This window comes from Sinocyclocheilus anshuiensis, unplaced genomic scaffold (genome assembly GCF_001515605.1).
Source record: "Sinocyclocheilus anshuiensis isolate Anshui unplaced genomic scaffold, SAMN03320099.WGS_v1.1 scaffold1286, whole genome shotgun sequence".
NCBI lineage: Eukaryota > Metazoa > Chordata > Actinopteri > Cypriniformes > Cyprinidae > Sinocyclocheilus > Sinocyclocheilus anshuiensis.
Genome location: NW_015554223.1, coordinates 219086 through 238824, shown reverse-complemented (window position 1 = coordinate 238824; position 19739 = coordinate 219086). Strand labels below are relative to the sequence as shown.

The following is a 19739-nucleotide window of genomic DNA, read 5'->3' as shown; positions in this document are numbered from 1 at the left end:
ACTATTAAAACATCTAGTTACTAGTCTAACCTATTGTGTTTAAAACACTAGGCATCACACACTTGCCAAAATACAGTTTCTAGTTTCTACTCAACACTACTGTAGTCACTAGTCTAACCTACAGTAACATACTTAAACCATTAATGGACACTACTGAAACTTCTAATCATTAATCTAACCACTTTACACAGACCTTACCTACTATTGAACCACCTTATTACTAGTCTACCGTAACAAGTTACATGTTACTCAAACATTGCATGCATTACTAAACCATCTTATCACTAGTCCCCCCAACAAATTACATGTTACTCAAACCTTGCATGCATTCACACACACCTTTAATTAACTAGTCTAGTTTAACTCATCGCTCGTCTTATGCACACTGCTCACGTGCACCATTCAACATTCATTCAGTCTATACACAAACTATACATAACTACTCAAATACCACTTAACCAGTACCATTTCACAGGACTAGTCATTATTCTGATCCTGAGCTCTATATTCTTTCATATTTCTAATTCTTACACACAGGCTGATGTTCTCTCTTTTCTGCTGTGTTATGTCATTCCTGTGTGTGTGCAGAACTTCCCGTTGCTGTGGTTGGATGATATAGTGGATGAGCAGTCAAACATCGTGGGCTTCTCAATGTTTAACACCACCCACCCATTTTACCTGGAGTTTATCAGGAGCCTTAACCTGTCCTGGAGAGAGGGCTGTGACATTAACCCTTACCCTGGACCAGCGGTGATACACACACAAACACAATACAGAAGCCTATCGATGTATCACACGCAGACTGCTCACACTAAACTGTGTATGTGTGTGTTCAGCTGTCGTCGGCCCTGCTGTTTGATGCGGTCCACGTGGTGGTGAGTGCAGTGCAGGAACTCAACCGGAGTCAGGAGATTGGCGTCAAACCTCTCAGCTGCACCTCCCCTCAGATCTGGCAACACGGAACCAGCCTCATGAACTACCTGCGTATGGTCAGTCTCTGTGTGTGTGTGTGTACATTTATATATTCAACCACTTGAAAGTCTTCCAGCATTGTTCTCTGTGTTAGAGAGCATCCATTGTGTTATTTAAGGTAACATAACTGTTTCTATTCTCTTTCTCTCTCTATTCCCATGTTTTGATCAGGTGGAGTATGATGGTTTGACAGGTCGAGTTGAGTTCAACAGTAAAGGCCAGAGGACCAATTACTCCCTCCACATCCTGGAGAAGCACAGGGGAGGCCACAAAGAGGTTAAAGACACACACAAGCATGTACACATTTACTTAGCTATCTAAATGGGGATATACAAAGACGTCTAATGTTTTCAGATATTAGTTTAGATAAAATAACCTAATCCTAACCCTAACAGAAAACTTTTTTTTTTTCCCAATTTTCCCAATTAAAAAAACAAAACAAAACAAAAACAAATCAGGATATCACTAAAAGAAGGTTTTGTCAGATTTAGCTCACTTCTGGGTACGATTTTGTTAAGTAGGTTCTCACACACACACACACACACACACACACACACACACACACACACACACATTTTGAATAGTGTCAGCATCTTTCCATTTGATTGTTCCATTTGTCATCCATCTCTGTGTTAGATTGGGATCTGGTACTCTAACAACACTCTGCTGATGAACTCCACCAGTCTGGATATCAACGTGTCTGAGACTCTGGCTAACAAGAGCCTCATCATCACCACTATACTGGTGAGAACCAACTGCACTACAGCAGGTCCAAATAGCCCACTTATGTTCACACAATATTTACCAGATCTACATTGGTAATTCCTGTTATGCAGTACATTTTGAACTCTATAATGTCCACTTAAACTATTAATTAATTATAACGTATTTACACAATGGACATACAGTTAACGGAATGTCTATCATGATGGAAAGAACATAGTTATTATTAAGAGAATAAGGAATTCACAGGAATTAATGGAGGGTAAATTTGAAATTAATTCAGTCCAAATTAGTGAAAAGATATTTCAAAATATATAAAACATGTCTGTACTTTTATCTTACAAGATGATGCGTTTTAAAGTGAGACAAACCAACTACATAACAGAATTTACCAAATCCTTTGCTAAAATTTGCTTCTTTTTGTGCTGTTGTGTTCCGATTAGAAAATATGTCACTTCCTGTCACTTTCAGTCATTAAATAACTGTCTTTTGTTAGTTAAAGGATTACTAACAAACTGAAATGATAAAGAGGACAACTATATAGTGATTACCAAATAAAACAATATTCCCAATAAAAAAAAAATAAAAAAAATGTTTTGCCCGAAACATTTTAGAGATTAGAGAAAGGAAAGAATTAAAAAAAAAAACACCTGGAATATTTGTTATTAATGTTTTTCATGTTAGAAATGAATGTGTCATCTGGAGACATGACAAAGCAACACCTGCTCAAAGTAGTAAAATTATAAAAAAATTCACAACTGTTTTCTTAACTTATAAACTTATAACTTTTAAAAATGTGTTTAATATTTTATCTAATATAGTAAGACAAATGTGATGGGGACTTTAAACTACTGCATAACATGAATGTGTTTGTGTGTTTGTGCGTGCAGGAGAACCCGTACGTGATGAGAAAGGTGAATTACCAGGAGTTTGAGGGGAATGAGCAGTACGAGGGTTTCTGTGTGGACATGTTGAGAGAGCTGGCTGATAGCCTCAAGTTCACCTTCCTCATCAAACTGGTGGACGATGGCCTGTATGGAGCACCTGAACCCAACGGCTCATGGACAGGCATGGTGGGAGAGCTGATCAACAGGGTATGTGGTCATACTCATCAACACATCCCCTCCTGAATTAATTATGGAAATCACACAGTTGCATTCAATTCAGTTCTGTGTCATTTTCTTTATTGTGTCTAGATGACTTTTACAAGAATTTATGTTCTGCTTTTACAATGTTTTGTTGCTCTCTCCTCCTCTCTCCTTCATTCTTTGGAGCAGAAAGCTGATTTGGCTGTAGCAGCTTTTACCATCACATCTGAAAGAGAGAAGGTCATTGACTTCTCAAAACCCTTTATGACCCTGGGCATCAGTATTCTTTACAGGGTCCATATAGTAAGTCACACACACAGAATCTACGCAATGGCTTCAGTCTGGATGTTCACGTACATCAACAAACTAAAAAACAACAGAGACAGAATACAGAAACATGTCCTGTGTAAAAGTTTACCTCAGACAGACAAACTTGTTAACAAAAATGTATTGCTGTTGACTGAAAGATTGTTATAGGCTTGTGTTCAGTGATATTGTGTAAAAAAAAAAAAACAATGAACAACTGAGGTTAAAATTTGCTTTTTGGTAATGTCTATGCAATGTTTTACTCTTTTGCAACGTCTTTCAAATATTTCTTAATTTCTGTGCTTTTCTCATCAAATATTGATATATGTGATTAACTATGATTAATTAGAATAATGAATTTGCATATAAATTAATTGATTGTAATGAATTTGTAATTAACTTCCAATTGTTTATTAAACTTTTATCATGGGGTTGACTGGTTTCAGGTTTTAATATCCTTGTAGAGACCAAATGTTTTATAAGCAAAACCTGACCCACACCTTCTGATACCGAAAACTGGTTAATATTGGCTGTACCTTTATTGGTCAACAGTAAACAGCAAGATCTGCTTTCCATGGAACAGTTTTAAAATCCATCTTTGTTGACTCTGGTGTGCTGTTTTGGTCAATAGCGCCCTCTTGTGGCTGAAGTAAAACATACACGATTAAAACACAATGGAAGAAACAGGAGGATGAGATGATACACCTTGAGGCAAATGCCCTGATAATAGTGTGATATTCTCTTCTTGTCCTGAATAACAACCAGAGATAGATAGATAGATAGATAGACAGACAGACAGACAGACAGACAGACAGACAGACAGAGAGACTGACTGATTGATGGAAAGAAAATTTGTCTAAATGCTGTAATATGTATTATACAGTGCTGCATTTTCTATTGTCACATTTATGTAATTAACAGATTGAATATTCATAGTGTACCTAATTCCTTTTGGCTTTTAGTTCTACCACCTTCCTTCCTTCAGCTGCATTCATTTACCTCTCTTTCTCTTCCACTGTCTCTCAGGGCAGAAAGCCAGGTTATTTCTCCTTCCTGGATCCCTTCTCACCGGCTGTTTGGCTCTTCATGCTGCTGGCTTACCTCGCTGTCAGCTGTGTGCTTTTTCTTTCTGCTAGGTACACACATAAACGCACACCTACACACACATATACTCAAACACAGCTAAAAATCTTTGCCTTAATCAATGTGTTTGGTTGTTTTGCTCTTTAAAATAATATTAATTTATCTCAGAGGTAAAACTGCATAAGATATTAATACTTTATTTCAGAGATGCAAATGCAATCTTCAATTAGGTTTAGCTTTCTTACCCTATTGGCAGTTATTATTATTATTATTATAATAAATCATTTTTTATTTTGTTTGAAGAATTCATCTAGCAAAATGTAGTGATTTATTATTTTTATAGTATAGTGAGAAAATAAAAATGTAATGCACCGTGCAAGATTTTTCTCTAATGCTCTCTCTGTGTACTTGTCTCAGGTTGAGTCCGTATGAATGGTATAACCCTCACCCGTGTCTGCGTGAGCGCAGAGACCTGCTGGAAAATCAGTACACACTAGGAAACAGCCTGTGGTTTCCTGTCGGGGGCTTCATGCAGCAGGGGTCAGAGATCATGCCCCGGGCCCTCTCCACACGCTGCGTCAGTGGGGTCTGGTGAGTGTGAGCGTGTGCTGGAGCTCCATATGTGTTGATGATCATTTTAACAGAGTCAATGGACACATTACACAGCACAGATATGGGCTCGTTGCCCTCTGCTTCCATCGTTTATGTCCTCGCTCTCTCTGTCTCTCTCTTTTAGGTGGGCATTCACTCTCATAATAATCTCTTCATACACAGCGAATCTGGCTGCGTTTCTGACAGTGCAGAGAATGGAAGTGCCAATCGAATCCCCCGATGACCTGGCCGATCAAACCAATATCCAGTATGGCACCATTCATGGAGGAAGCACCATGACCTTTTTTATGGTACAAATCATATGATATTAAGTTTATACACACATACGCACACAAAAGTGAAGACATGCTGGCTTGCAAATGTGAATGGTCACTTATGAAACATCTGCCTGGAAGGGTTAGTGAGGAGTCATTGTGTGTTTTGTGGGCAATAAATGGTCATAATAAATAGGAGGAACTTTCCATAAATTCAGTATACTTTGGTGTTCTAAACTTCTTTTTAACCATCAGCAAATGTTAAGCAGCCTCAGGAGGTCAAACTAAATATTGTACGACGTTATAATTTTCTGTTCATTTCATATTTTGCAAGCCTGTCACCAACACTAAGAACATGTTTGCAAATGTGATGAAAGAGATGTAGCGACAGATATTTTTATTCATAATGTAATGTATATGCGAGTGAAACAGACTATAGATAAAGGAAAAAAATGTAGGACAGACACTTGGTCTTCCATCAGTTGTTGATTGGATGGTGACAGATTTGAATGCAAGCTTGCAGTCGACTGAAAGAATGGGGCAGGGTTTAAGCGATATTACATGACCAGAGAGAAGTCAGTCGTTTCACTGGAAGATCGAGTTAAGACATTTTTATGACATTTTTATTAAATTATGAGGTCAAAACAAATGTAAAAGATTAACGCATAGATAAATCACTCACAATAATATCAATAACAACCATGTAAAAATAGATTGGGTGAATTTTAATTTCATGTTGATCTTATTCATGTAATTTATAAATAAAAAAATAGTTGACAAAATTTATAAAATTAGAAAAGAAGTAAGAATGTACTAGACCATAAGCTTGCAAATTTAGCCTAAATTAAGCCATCATCAGTTTGGGACCAAATACTAGTTTTTAATTATAGATTAATGTACAATTACATTAATCTATAACAGATAAAAACAGACAAACTTGATAAAGACAGTCAAGAATGTAATATTTGTCAAAATGAGAAAATTGAGAAAATGTAATATCATTTTTTAATTGTCATGCTGTAGAAAGAGTCCACATGATGTTTCAATTGTATTTTTTATTTTTTTTTACTGCAATAAACTGAATTATACATTCAGTTATTTTTGGTTGGGATACTGTCATTTGTAGTGTTTATGTTCATCTTACTTATAGGTGTCACAACGAAAAACTTGGGATTTGTGCCTCTAATGCTCTAAGCACCTTCTTTCACTGAACATCTGTTAAAAAAGAAAAAAAAAAATGTTTCAAGCCCAATTTTGTACCATATTCATGTAAAGTGCCAGCAGGCATATATTTGCATATGCATTTGGATGGGTTTTGAATCTCTTATTTTGTTGTTGTTGTTGTTTTTGCTTGTAGTGTACCCTTGGCTTACAGACTATCTATTTTCTTATCAGTTTTTTGTTTGCTCAAGAGTTTTTACCATCTGTCTCACTCGGTTTTTTTTTTTTTTTTGCATGTTAAATCGTGTTTAAATGTTTTTTTTATGATGTATGCACTGATTATACATCCTCTCCTCCCCTCTTTCAGAACTCTCGTTATCAAACGTATCAGCGGATGTGGAACTACATGTATTCAAAGCAGCCCAGTGTCTTCGTGAAGAGCACAGAGGAGGGCATTGCACGAGTCTTGAACTCTAAATACGCCTTCCTGCTTGAGAGCACCATGAATGAGTACCACCGCAGCCTCAAATGCAACCTCACCCAGATCGGAGGCCTGCTGGACACCAAGGGTTACGGAATCGGCATGCCTTTCGGTGAGCAAGAGGAACATAATACCACAGAAAATGATCTCAACTCATCCCTACATTTGTAGAAATTAAGGAAAAAATGAGCACAGTAACAAACTTACAATGGACTGGGAATCATGAGGTTTTTAAACCATAATTACATTTAAAGGGATAGTTCACCCAAAAATGAAAATTCTGTCATTAATTACTCACCCTCAAGTCGTTCCAAACCCGTAAGACCTTCGTTCATCTTCGGAACTCAAATTAAGATAGTTTTGATGCATTCCAAGAGCTCTTTGACTCTCCCATGGACAGCAAGGGTACTACCACGATCAAGGTCCAGAAACGTAGAAAGGACATCAGTAAAATAGTCCATGTGACATCAGTAGTTCAACCGTAATTTTACGAAGCTACAAGAATACTTTTTGTGCGCAAGGAAAACAAAAATAACAACTTTGTTCAACAATTCTTCTCCTCCTCATCCAGTCTGCTGTGGCTTGCCTCCATTTTGGGGAGTATCACGACGCATGTGCGCACTTCCGCTTCGTGTAAACAACGCATGCGTGTGCTGACTCATGTCCGTGTTGACGTAAGCAGCAGCGCAATGCGCATGCGTTGTTTACATGAAGCGGAAGTGCGCGCATGCGTCGTGATACTCCCCAAAATGGAAAAAATTCCATAGAAGGCTTCATTATGTCTTTAACGTACATTAAGGTCAAAAACTCTTGAGACCACATTTTAAAAAGTAATGTAATGAAGAAGGCATATTTAAGGCTCTGCGTTTCTAGGTCACCAATAAATAAGCAAACTGTGAATTAATTTGACTATCATCAGACAGGCTTGTTTTTACAGAAGTGAATGTGCCATTATGTGCACAATTCATTGACACTTCCTCATGCTAAATCACCAAACTATTACATCGGCATTATTCTGTCTCCCAGGTTCTCCTTTCAGAGATGAGATCAGTCTGGCAGTGCTGCAGTTGCAGGAGAATAACAGGTTGGAGATCCTAAAGAGAAGATGGTGGGAGGGAGGGCAGTGTCCCAAAGAGGAAGACCACCGCGCCAAAGGCATGAACCTCTCCTGCACTTCAACGCAATAATCTCCTCCCATTCTTATCCCTGCTGAAAAATCCAGTTGGAACCGGTAGATGTGAAGAACATGTTAGTTGGTCAACCAGCTACAATGTTCCGAAAAAATGGCTGGTAGTTCCAAAAACCAGCAGGTAGTTGGTTTGTTTCTGGTCCAAGATGATAAGAAACAATCTATCAGCATGTGCCAACTCATAACCAGTTAGAAACCAGCTACTATGTTCCAAAACACAGCAGGGATTTCACACACACACTGGAGGGTGGGGACTTGGTTCTAACTATCAGTTGTTGATTATATGGAGGCAGATCTGAATGCAAGCTTAAAGGAATTGTTCACCCAAAAATGAAAATTACCCCATGATTTACTCACCCTCAAGTCATCCTAGGTGTATATGACTTTCTTCTTTCAAACGAACACAATCAGAGTTATATTAAAAAAATATCCTGGCTCTTCCAAGCTTTATAATGGCACTGAATTGGGGGAGGGTATTTTAATTTTAATTAAAATATTACATTTATTTATATATGGATATTTTTCTTACACAAATGCATCGTTTCGCTTCAGAAGGCCTTTATTAACCCCCGGAGCCGTGTGGAATACTCTTTATGATGGATGGATGCACTTTTTTGTGCTTCAAAATCTTGACCACCATTCACTGCCATTACAAAGCTTGGAAGAGCCAGGACATTTTTTAATATAACTCCAATTTTATTCATCTGAAAGAAGAAAGTCATATACACCTAGGATGGCTTGAGGGTGAGTAAGTCATTTTAATTTTGGGGTGAACTATCCCTTTAAGTCAATTGTTAGAAAGTGAATTGTAAGAAAGGGACTGGGTTTAGGTGGACTAAATGATTGGAAAAGTCTGGCATGCATCGCCAGAGAGAAGTCTGTCATTTCTGGAAGATCAATTATGACATTTTGATTCAAAATGATCAAGAGGTCAGAACAAATAAAAAAAAAATGAAGCACAATGGATGAATTGAAAACACAATGGATGAATTGTTCACAATAATATCAACTGCATTTACAAAATAGATGAGGTGAATTTCCACTTCATGCCGACTTTAGGAAAGTATATTTATTATTTTCTCTGTCTGTGATTAAAGATTCATAGATGCAGATTGTTTAAAAGTGTTTAATTGACTGTTGCAGGTCTTGGGATGGAGAACATTGGCGGTATATTTGTGGTGTTAATCTGTGGCCTGATTATTGCTGTGTTTGTGGCTGTGATGGAGTTTGTGTGGTCCACACGCCGATCAGCTGAAACAGACGAGGTACGGCCTCTCTCCTGCGACCGCCAATATCACAGTCACTCTACAGTAGGTTACAAAGCAACCCGCCGACTCCTCGCCTTAGTGTGTGTCGTAGTGAAGTCCAAGTCAGTGGTTGTGTTACGGTGTGCATGACTACTTGTGTAAAAATCTGTAATACAAGGTAAAAAACCAAAACATTTTTTTAATGAGTTTGAAAGAAGTATGTCATTCTCACCAAGGCTGCATTTATTTGTTTAACAAAACAGTTAGAAACAGAAATATTGTGAAATCTGAAATAACTGCTTTATATTTTTATGTAAACAGGATTCTTTGATTAATAGAAAGTTCAGTAAACAGCATTTATTTAAAATGTAAATCTTTTGTGATATTCTAAATGTCTTTATTTTCACTTTTGTTCAATTTCATGCATCCTTAGTGAATAAAATTATTTTTTTGTTTTTTTAAATATTACTTAACCCAAACGTTTGAATGGTAGCGTTTCACAGTTTCCACAAAAATATTAAGCAGCACAACTGTTTTCAACATTGATAATAATAAGAAATGTTTCTTGAGCAGCAAATCAGCATATTAGAATGATTTCCGAATGATAATATTTTGCGACATTACTGTTTTCACTGTATTTTTGATTAAATACATGCAGCCTTGATGATATATATGTGTGTATATAGCTGTGATAAATACTAATCTTCCTTTGTTCAAGCGTTTAATATATTTTTCTAAATGTTCAGGTGTCTGTATGTCAAGAGATGTTGACAGAGTTCTGTAACGCCGTTTCCTGCAAGAAAAGTTCTCGTCTTCGCCGCCGCCGACCCCTGTCCAGCTCTCTGGCCCTTCGACACCCCACTCGCATCACTTTAGGGGCCCCGAGGCCCCTGCGTTTTGTCCGAGAGATGCGCCTTAGCAACGGAAAGCTCTACAGCGGTACTGGACCCCTGACAGGAAGTTCAGGGCCAGGAGGAGGCCCCTCAGACATGGGCCCTGGCCCCCAGCGACTTCTGGAGGACCCGTTAGGTGCCAACAGCACCCCCACAGTGGCCCTGGGTCCACCTGCAGTGACAGTGCCTCTGCCGCGGGGCTGCACTCATGTGCGCATTTGCCAGGAGTGCCGGCGTATCCAGAGTCTACGCACAACCTCTTGCACACGCATCCCTCCCTCTTCTGCCCCTCTGCCTCGCCTGGCCCCGCCCCCTCCACACTCATCCTCCAATACAGACAGTGAAGGCGGCGGCGGCGGTGGCCTGAGCCCGTGCCGGATAGGCCACTCCCCGCCGGCAAAAGGCTGCACTTTACCACCACCTCAGTCTAGCAACAACACAGACCTGATGGGAGAGCAGAAATGAGAGCAGAGAGACTGACAAAAGGGGGAGACAAAATGACTCGTTTTTGCAATATTTGCCCCTTTTGTTCAAAATCACAGACAACTGTGCTTTCCATCTTTTATTTGGTACGAGAGAATTGTGCTTTTTTTTTTTGCTTTTTTTTTTTGAATAGCCATGTGTCACATCAATGATTCTTTTGTACTACTGAACAATGTACTATAACACTGACCGTGTCTGAAACAACCTTGAAAATGTGATGGTAAATATTTAAGACTCTCAGTCTGAGGATTTAGAAATGCTTCACGACAGGCAGCACAGAGATATTAAACTTCCCCGTGATTCTGACCTTCAGGCAGCACACAGACGTCTGCTTGCGATCAGAGGCACAGACTCTCCTTCCCTTCAATGACTGAACTCGGTCTCTATGTTACGATAGAGGTCATACACAGGAAGTAGCACAGCGATGCTCTCTTTTGGACATCATTGTCTCAATGATACTGTCCAGATCAGAGCCAGACCGTGACAGAATGAGAGCACATGCGTTAACGGAGGACAAAAACGCTATGAAACACAAATTTGTTAATTAAAAAGATATTCTAAACAGATATTATTACTTTTCTGTACTGTACTTATTTTTAAATTCACTGTCTGTGTAATTTAATTCTGGGGTTGTGTTGTCTGAATTGGAAATTAAAAATAGAGATACTTTATTGATACTGAGGAGATCAACTCTGACTGAATATGTGTTATTTGAAATGAGGAGCTGTGTTCATTAAAACGTGGACTTTGATCTGTCTGCAAGAACTTGTGAGTCCGTAAATAGTGCTGAAAATCACACCACATACCGCAACCCAAATTTGCACTTGTGTGCTTGTCTGCATTCACCACAGATCAGAGTTTTTTAGAAACAGAAAGTCAGACATCTGATGTTGTGGTTCAGCTTAACATTTTTCCCACACACATCAGTGCACTGAAAATGACTCATGGAATTAAGAAGGAAATAGAAGAACCACAGATGTTCCAAAATGGCACTGAACCTCTTTTTTTATTATTATTCTTTAAAATGTTTCTATACAAATGTGTATTGCATATAAAATGATGGTTATTTACATTAATATTACATTACATCTTGAGGTGCAGAGGATATTTGAAATGAATGTATCAACGGGTCAGTTTTTAGAGGTTGAGGAGCTTTTCCAACCAGTTGATCATGTAATGTTAAAACTATAGGCAAAAAAAAAAAATCCTTTGTAATACAAATCTGAATTAAAAAATCCATACTAATTTGTTTTTAACAACATGAATTTTTCCATTTTTTATTTTACTTTTTTTTTTTTATTGTCGACCCTTATGCTGTGTACAGACTGGATTGTGTTTTTCTGCAGGCAATTTTGTTATTCTAAATCAAAGCCCACAAAGAGATGAAAATAAAGGGACACTTAGGAATAAATGTTCACAGTGAGTATGTATTGGTATGTATTTAAATCAGCTCATTTCTTTCATTTTAAGAAGTGCTAAGATTTGTGACTTTTTGCATAGACCACACACAGACTCAAGTCTAGCTCTAAAAAAAGAGAACAAGCACGCTTTTTAAACACTGTCAGTGTCAGTTTTTGGGCCATATTGGCAGGGGATTTTTTTGTCATTTTTGCTTTTTTATTTTGATAGGACAGTAGGTTTTGACAGGAAGCGAAGTATGTGAGAGAGAGGGGGATGGGGTCGGGAAAGGCGGCTATCAGTCCATTCGCAGCAAGAACGATAACAATAACGATAAATTCATAATTGTCCATAGCTAACGGACGATGACGTTTTGTTTATTATAAGCTGGAGTTTTGTTGTCTGCTGCTATAAATGCTCAAGCTCTTTAAAGTCAGATGGTCAATGGTTTTGTCCTCCATCAGCTGGAAAAAGGTGATTCCAACAATATTGTTCCTCTGTCGTTATCATTATAGCTGAGGTGTGGACTTCCCTATTCTTAGAATTAGAATGATTATTAAAACGTTATAGTTGTCCTTGGTGTGATCGGCCCTTTATTGTCTCTACTGTTCACAAACACCTCATTAACAGAAATCTGTAGTGGATGTGACGTTTGTACTCAAAATCAGTCTTTTTTCACCTGTGCGTACACAGTTTCCTGCTCTGCTGTGTGGAAACCCAAAGCAGTCTGATTGGCTGAGGCTCGCAGTGACGCTGATCCTGACCGACCACTGAAGGAAACCGCAGCGTATTCAATGTCCCCCGATGACGAGGTGCTTCTGTTAGCTTTACCTGGTTTCAGTATTGTGACATCAGAATATGTGACATCCTAATACAGGTAAAGAGAAGTTGAGACATTTACAGAAGCTCATGGTTTGACACTTGTGAAATATGACTTGTTTATGAGATTAGGGATTGATTGCATCTTTCACTAAATAACGTTTTCTCCCACAGTTAAGATGTTGTTCTCAGCAGCAGGAAGTCTCACCTGTTGTAGGTCACTGGGGCTCTGAGTTGTGTCTAGTAAAGAGGTAAAACACTGGTCAAATAGCGTCATGATACATGGTTTCACAGAAGAGGAATGGAATCAAAGGTCTAAAGGCGTGACTTAGAAGTGCAAGAGCAAAGGGGAAAGTAAAGAGCCCCCTATACAATCCCGTCTGAAAGTCTGTCCCCATGATTTTGTAATCCGTACTCACCAATTTTTTGAAGCCATACCCTCAATTTTGCAATTTGTACTTACAGATCATAAATGGCATCCTCAGATTTGCATAAGATTAATTAATTCATTTTAAAACCTGTTCCTATTTGCATTTACTCATAGAAGATACTTTTATCTACAGCAATTTACAAATGAGAAACATAAAAGTAATTTATCATGCAAGAATTAGCAATATGTTCAGTTTTACAATGATTATTTCCTTTAAAAAGGGAGATTTTAAACAGCCCATGTTAAGTTTATACTTACAATAATTGAAATTGCTGCCGGCTCTTCTTCCATGTGTAGCAAAACAAAATAAACAAAAATAGATGATTTACAAAAATAAATGTTAAAGTTTTTTTTAACATCTTGTGATAACCGTATGCTGAATATTGAACATGATAATGAATTTATTAGTCACAGCTCAGCCACTTTACTATTGTTTTACTGTGATTCTGTATTTAATATCAGTATGTGCTTTTTGTTAGCTTTAGTGAAGATAAAGACAGTGATGGAGTATGTTGTGTTTGTATATACTGTACATATGTCTAATGCTGGCACATTATCTTGGTTTTACCTGTAGTATTTGTACAAATGCAGATGTGCTGGATTAATCATATTAATCAAAAACTGAATAAAAATAGATCTAAATCAATTTTATGAAAAATTAGAGAACCTTTGAAAATGGATTTGATAATTTAAAACCCTGTGTAGCAAAAGTTCTAATTTTTTATTTATTTTTTGCTTTGCTAGTTGGCTGATGCATTTGCTAAATTCTAAATGTTTTCTAGTAACATACCGTCTGTTGCGCAGGAATAAATACCCCACAACAGCTGTAATCATAGTGATGAGCACTACAGCAGTCACAATCCCTACAGCCTCAGCAGTGGACAGAACAGGAGGACTGCCTGTGGACAGGTAATAAACCAGCAATGTAAATCATTAGTAAGTCTGGGGGTGAAACAGCATTCATGATTGTAATGCGCACTTTCTATTCACTTTCACCACTGACTCAGAGTATTAAACTTTGGTGATTCATTGTGATACTAACAAGAATGATACCTAAAATTGTGCTGCTTATTTTCACCTTGCAGACACTAAAATGGGTGATAAAACTGTGGCATTAGGAACCATTACAGCAGAGGCAAGCAACTCTCATTCTTCAGAAAACTTAAAAATGTAGTTAAAAGGTTATAATTGTTTCATTTTTTACACAATAGCCAAATAACTAAACTTAATGCTTCAGTTAATATGTAGGCTAATTAAGGCAAGACACTACAGGCAAAAACTTTTTTTATGTGTGGGTCAATTTTTAAGATTTTTTGATTCTGTTTGATTTCTGTGACGTGTTGTTTCAGACTAGTGGAAAGGAAACAAGAATATACATTCAGGTTTTTATTTTATTGCACTTTACTATTTGTTTGCGCCTGTAGATTTAAGTTACAGTATATATATTTAAAGGTTATTTTCTTAAAAAAAGTGTTTTTTTTTCCCCTGCACTGAGCCAGAAATCTCCACTTTAGTAGCACTTACATACACCAAACTTTCCACTTTTATTCCTATCCTATCCTAACTCAGGGTTTTGTTCTGGTGAGTCTGCAGTGGTCAGTTTACAGGTTGCAATTAAGAGTTCTACAAGGACACGTTGGTATCTCATAATTAAAGGGTTAGTTTTAATGTATTTTTAATATAACTCCGATTGGATTCGTCTGAAAGAAAAAAGTCACATACACCTAGGATGCTTCGAGGGTGAGTAAAACACAGGCTAATATTCATTTTTGGGTGAACTAACCCTTTAAGGTAATTATGGCATGGTGTGGATGCACCTTTGCTTATAGTCAGACCATCAGCATTACAAGAGTTCATTAAACAAGAACTTAATATACTAATTTTTTTAAAACAAAATATTGCTAGGTATTTGTCTATTTTTGCTCCATTAACAAAAATGACGAAAGGTCCTGTCCAGTGGTGGCACTCCTGAATAAATCTTGTTGATCAAATTAGTCAATGATTCAACGACTCGTTCATAAAGACAGTTTACTATTGACCAGGGATGGGCAGTATTTCAGATACATGTATTTAAAATACATATTTGAAATACAAAATACAACATTTTGTATTTCAAATATGTATTTTAAATGCATGTATCTGTTTAAAGCCTTTGGAAAAAATAAAATGTAATTTGTATTTAAATACATTTAAGATAATTTTGTATTTTCAAAATACATAAAATACTATGTGCCAGACAGTCAACTTCTTTATCAGGGTGCTGTTTTTGTGCATCGACTAGTTCAGACACCTCCCCTACCCCCAACCCCAACATTCATGCATGTGAGCTGCAGCTCTACAGCTCCATTCAGCATTGGGTGAGGCACTTTTCTGGAATAATATAGGGTGAGGATGTCATGGTCAATTGTACATGCTGATTAAAGTTAAAATAGTGCATCATTCAGATTTGCCTTCAGTTAACATGAAAGAATAAAAGAGCACCAACAACAAGGGAAAAAATAGCGTTAGCCAATCAGTTTTGATAGTTAGCCTAATCGTTGTTGTTTTTTATCAACTAGTGTTTGTCAAATGTGTTTAAAGCATTACTGCATGTTAGGGCAGGGTGATATGACAATACACATTGTGGCAATAATATAAAGTGTGAATAGTTCAATGAAGTGTGAATTGCTTGAACGTTTTCTAAATCGTTTACATAGAAAAAGGCCTATCGTTATCGGGGTAAGCAAATATATCTGTGCAGTTTTTAGTGGGAAAACGCTGGAGTGGAAAAAGAATCATGGACAAATGGTTGAGTAATAGCGTGTTTTTTGTGTGCGCGTGCTCAGAGACTGGAGTGGAACGCCGACAAGTAGGCCTATACTTTTGACTTAAAGTATGGAATGAATAATGTGCCAAAATTAAACAAACAAATTTCGCAAACAAACTTGATCTGCTTTGCAAAGGAAAACTCGACTGACAAACAAACGGAAAGCGATTTGCAAATACAATGGTCAGAGTGAGCGAAATCGCAGAGGTGTCAAATAAACGTATGCTTTACAAATATACATGAGCGTACACCATATTTCACAAATCAATGCTACGAATTGCATGTAACCTTTGAAAAAATACCAAATTTAGTGCATACAAATGCTGGGCTGTTTTGATTGTGAGACACTCGCCCTTTTATGCGATCACTTGGCTTGATTTTCTCACAAATTGAGCAACTTCCTCTTTCAAAACAGCAGATGGCGCTATGGGTGACTTTACGATAGTCTCCCGGGAGAAGCGCTGAAACACGTTTATGAAAATGAGCGGTGAACAGGTGGGTTTCTGTCTTACTGTATCTATAATTAACCTTACGTTTATTTGTTACACCTCTGCGATTTCGCTCACTCTGACCATTGTATTTGCAAATCACTTTCTGTTTGTTTGCGAGTCGAGTATTCCTTTGCAAAGCAGATCAAGATTGTTTGCAAAATACTGGATTTGTTTGTTTAATTTCGACACATTATTCACTCCATAAAAAAGGCCCTTTCACACGGGACGTGGAATAATCTGGCACTTTCTCTCGTAGTGGAAGTGGTTTGTGCAGTTGAAGCCTTGTTCATACTTTCACCTGCCTCTACACCGCGAACCTGCTGACTGCGTGCTCCTTCCTAGTTTGTCAAACAATCATTTTGTGAGAACTTTAGGAATAAATTGATTTCTTCACATATTAACTGATTGTGGGTCATTTTGGAGGACACATGTGAAAATGTTTCTGAGTACACTCTACTAAAAAGAATCAAAGAATCGTGTAAAACCCAGTAAACTTGAGATTATGACTTGTGACATTAGAACAAAACATACTGTATGAATATGATAACATATGTATAGCCTATAACACTAAATTGAACAATACTGATTATTGATTACTACTGATAGCCTACAAAAAAAAAAAAAAAACTTTGAGCAAGTAATTAAAGGGGTCATGAATTGAAAAATCTACTTTTACTTGCGCTTTTGATATATACAAGGTCATCGTACTAAAAGAATATCCTGTAAGTTTCAGAACTGAAAACGTCCTTGTTACTGAAATAAAAGCTTTTATTGACATCAGGCCCAGCAAACGCCAGATCCTGAAATGTGCCTACCTATGACGTAATAGATAGGTTAAACTCCGCCTCCACAGAAGAATATCAACGCCTAATTCTGTAGCCCCACCCACTGATTCCCGCATGACATAGGGAAATAGCATAAGTGGCGCTAAACCGGATCGAGCAACCAAGCAATAACATTACACATGCCGTTGAAGATCGCAAAATATTTTGCAGTTACTGGTTGTGGAAGAACACAGTCGCTGCATAACCTTCGGATTCAAATATTAGGAATGCGTGGTTGAACTTTATTTTTAATTAAGTTTCAGCTCACGTGAGTAAATCATTGATGGTTTGTTCACTTTATTTCACCGCGCGGATTCCGTTGGAAACAAGACACAGGTCGATGCTGGATTTGCTAATACATTTTAATGCTTGATTAAAAGGACATTATTGTTTAGTTTAGTGCAATTTACAATTTTGGCACTGCGTTGAGTCTCCACTTCATGTTCAGTGCTCAATTAAAAACACAGTGTAATGTTTTCTAATAAACGTTGTTCGGTGTTGTAGTAATATTTTGCAAGAATCCCAACTTGAATGTCTCAATTACTGAGAGCCCCCATATTAATTAATAAATTAGTTATTTTAATGTGATATGTTTTTGCCTCTCCATTCTGTATCCATTTCTCTAATTCAATGTAGTCTCATAATTACACTTTTCAAGTCAAGCTTCCAGCTTTTGTTTCCAAAGGCTTTCTACCAGGTCTATTTGAAAACCTCTTGAGTGTGTCACACTATTCTTCCAAAAGATTGTAACACATTTTAGAAATTGGAACAATTTGAATTGGACTTTGAAGCAGTAATGAGAATTCATTAATATGGCACTTATATGAGGAGATTTTCATTAGTATTTCTGGAAAAATAGCTTTTGAATTTCATTTCTAAAATGAAAAACCTTAATGGGGTCATGAATTGAGAAATCAACTTTTACTTGAGCTTTTGATATATAAGAGGTCATCGTACTAAAAGAATATCCTGTAAGTTTCAGAACTGAAAACGTCCTTGTTACTGAAATAAAAGCTTTTATTGACATCAGGCCCAGCAAACGCCAGATCCTGAAATGTGCCTACCTATGACGTAATAGATAGGTTAAACTCCGCCTCCACAGAAGAATATCAACGCCTAATTCTGTAGCCCCACCCACTGATTCCCGCATGACATAGGGAAATAGCATAAGTGGCGCTAAACCGGATCGAGCAACCAAGCAATAACATTACACATGCCGTTGAAGATCGCAAAATATTTTGCAGTTACTGGTTGTGGAAGAACACAGTCGCTGCATAACCTTCCTTTGGATTCAAATATTAGGAATGCGTGGTTGAACTTTATTTTTAATTAAGTTTCAGCTCACGTGAGTAAATCATTGATGGTTTGTTCACTTTATTTCACCGCGCGGATTCCGTTGGAAACAAGACACAGGTCGATGCTGGATTTGCAGAGAGACTGAGATTAAAAAGCAATGCTGTGCTGTCTATATTGTATCCGACAGGAACGCAGCACACGTATGTGAGTAAAAAATATTTGTACTGTGTCACTATTGCTTTGTTAGAGATCGCTTGATATGTACTGATTATATGTACGTATCTAACCAAAGTCACAGAAGGCTCCAACTATGAAGGATGTAGCTTGTCAAACAGACACACAGAAAGTTAATTTACTATGCAAAACTATTATCCAGTCATAGCAGTGGGCGTTTACTTCCAAGTCTTCAATGCGTGCGGCACGCCCATAAAAAACCAAGCATTTCTCGAGCCGGCCTCAAAACCAGGGTAGAAAATAACCCATTACTTATTGATTTTAATGTTTTTTAATGTAAAAACCACACGAATGTCATAAGTGGACCTCAGACAACAGTATAAAATAAAATAAAAAAGTAAGTTCATGACCCCTTTAAATGTATACTTTCTAATTTGAATAAACTTTATATACAACAAAATACATTTTACATGAAATAATTATAATTTTTATTTTTTTTTGCATTCAGATTAAGTCCAGATAGATTTTAGCCTATAGGGATGTCTACATTGGATGGCAAATTTCACATGTATTTTGTGTATTTTCAAAATACAAAATACTGTATTTGTATTTAAATACATTTTTCCACACAGTATTTTGTATTTATGCCCATCTCTGCTATTGATACTGGCTTAAATAAGTAAACCGAAAAAAGAGTCTATACCCCACCACTAACACACAAACTCTGTCTAGAATACTCAAACGCAGACATTTGGAGTGATACATTCAGGGAAAAGTCCCTGTACTATTGGACCTTATGTGCCACTCAGCCAATCAAATTCAAGGACCAGGTTTTTGCTGAAATTTGACCCCTGTCAGATTATTGCTCTTCTTACACTCTTAAAAATAAAGGTGCTTCAAAAGGTTCTTCAAGCGATGCCATAGAAGAGCCATTTTTGGTTCCACAAAGAACCATTCAGTCAAAGGTTCTTTAAAGAGCCATCTCTTTCTTATCTTTTTATAATCTGAA

At 37.3% G+C, this 19739-nt stretch overlaps 2 protein-coding genes across 5 annotated transcripts in view; one reads left to right on the top strand and one right to left on the bottom strand.

The window, feature by feature from the left end:
* Positions 1-10967, top strand: part of LOC107671209 (glutamate receptor ionotropic, kainate 5-like) — a 51796-nt gene extending 40829 nt beyond the window's left edge. For 2 of the 3 annotated variants that reach the window (XM_016464105.1, XM_016464107.1), the window contains 13 exons: positions 589-750; positions 837-989; positions 1144-1248; positions 1609-1716; positions 2586-2789; positions 2973-3086; positions 4116-4225; positions 4590-4763; positions 4909-5074; positions 6567-6792; positions 7707-7835; positions 9013-9179; positions 9863-10967. In XM_016464105.1, the coding sequence (XP_016319591.1) occupies positions 589-750; positions 837-989; positions 1144-1248; positions 1609-1716; positions 2586-2789; positions 2973-3086; positions 4116-4225; positions 4590-4763; positions 4909-5074; positions 6567-6792; positions 7707-7835; positions 9013-9179; positions 9863-10474 (2430 nt within the window). In that variant the 3' untranslated portion in view covers positions 10475-10967. The remainder of the gene's footprint in view (positions 1-588; positions 751-836; positions 990-1143; positions 1249-1608; positions 1717-2585; positions 2790-2972; positions 3087-4115; positions 4226-4589; positions 4764-4908; positions 5075-6566; positions 6793-7706; positions 7836-9012; positions 9180-9862) is intronic. The other variant, XM_016464106.1, reaches the window with a different exon arrangement.
* Positions 10968-11768: 801 nt separating this feature from the next.
* Positions 11769-19739, bottom strand: part of LOC107671200 (nectin-3-like protein) — an 8840-nt gene continuing 869 nt past the window's right edge. The window contains exons 2-5 of one of the 2 annotated variants that reach the window (XM_016464092.1): positions 13930-14038; positions 13398-13423; positions 12918-12949; positions 11769-12758 (exon numbers count right to left, since the gene is read on the bottom strand). In XM_016464092.1, coding sequence (XP_016319578.1) covers positions 12555-12758; positions 12918-12949; positions 13398-13423; positions 13930-14038 — 371 coding nt within the window. In that variant the 3' untranslated portion in view covers positions 11769-12554. The remainder of the gene's footprint in view (positions 12759-12917; positions 12950-13397; positions 13424-13929; positions 14039-19739) is intronic. The other variant, XM_016464093.1, reaches the window with a different exon arrangement.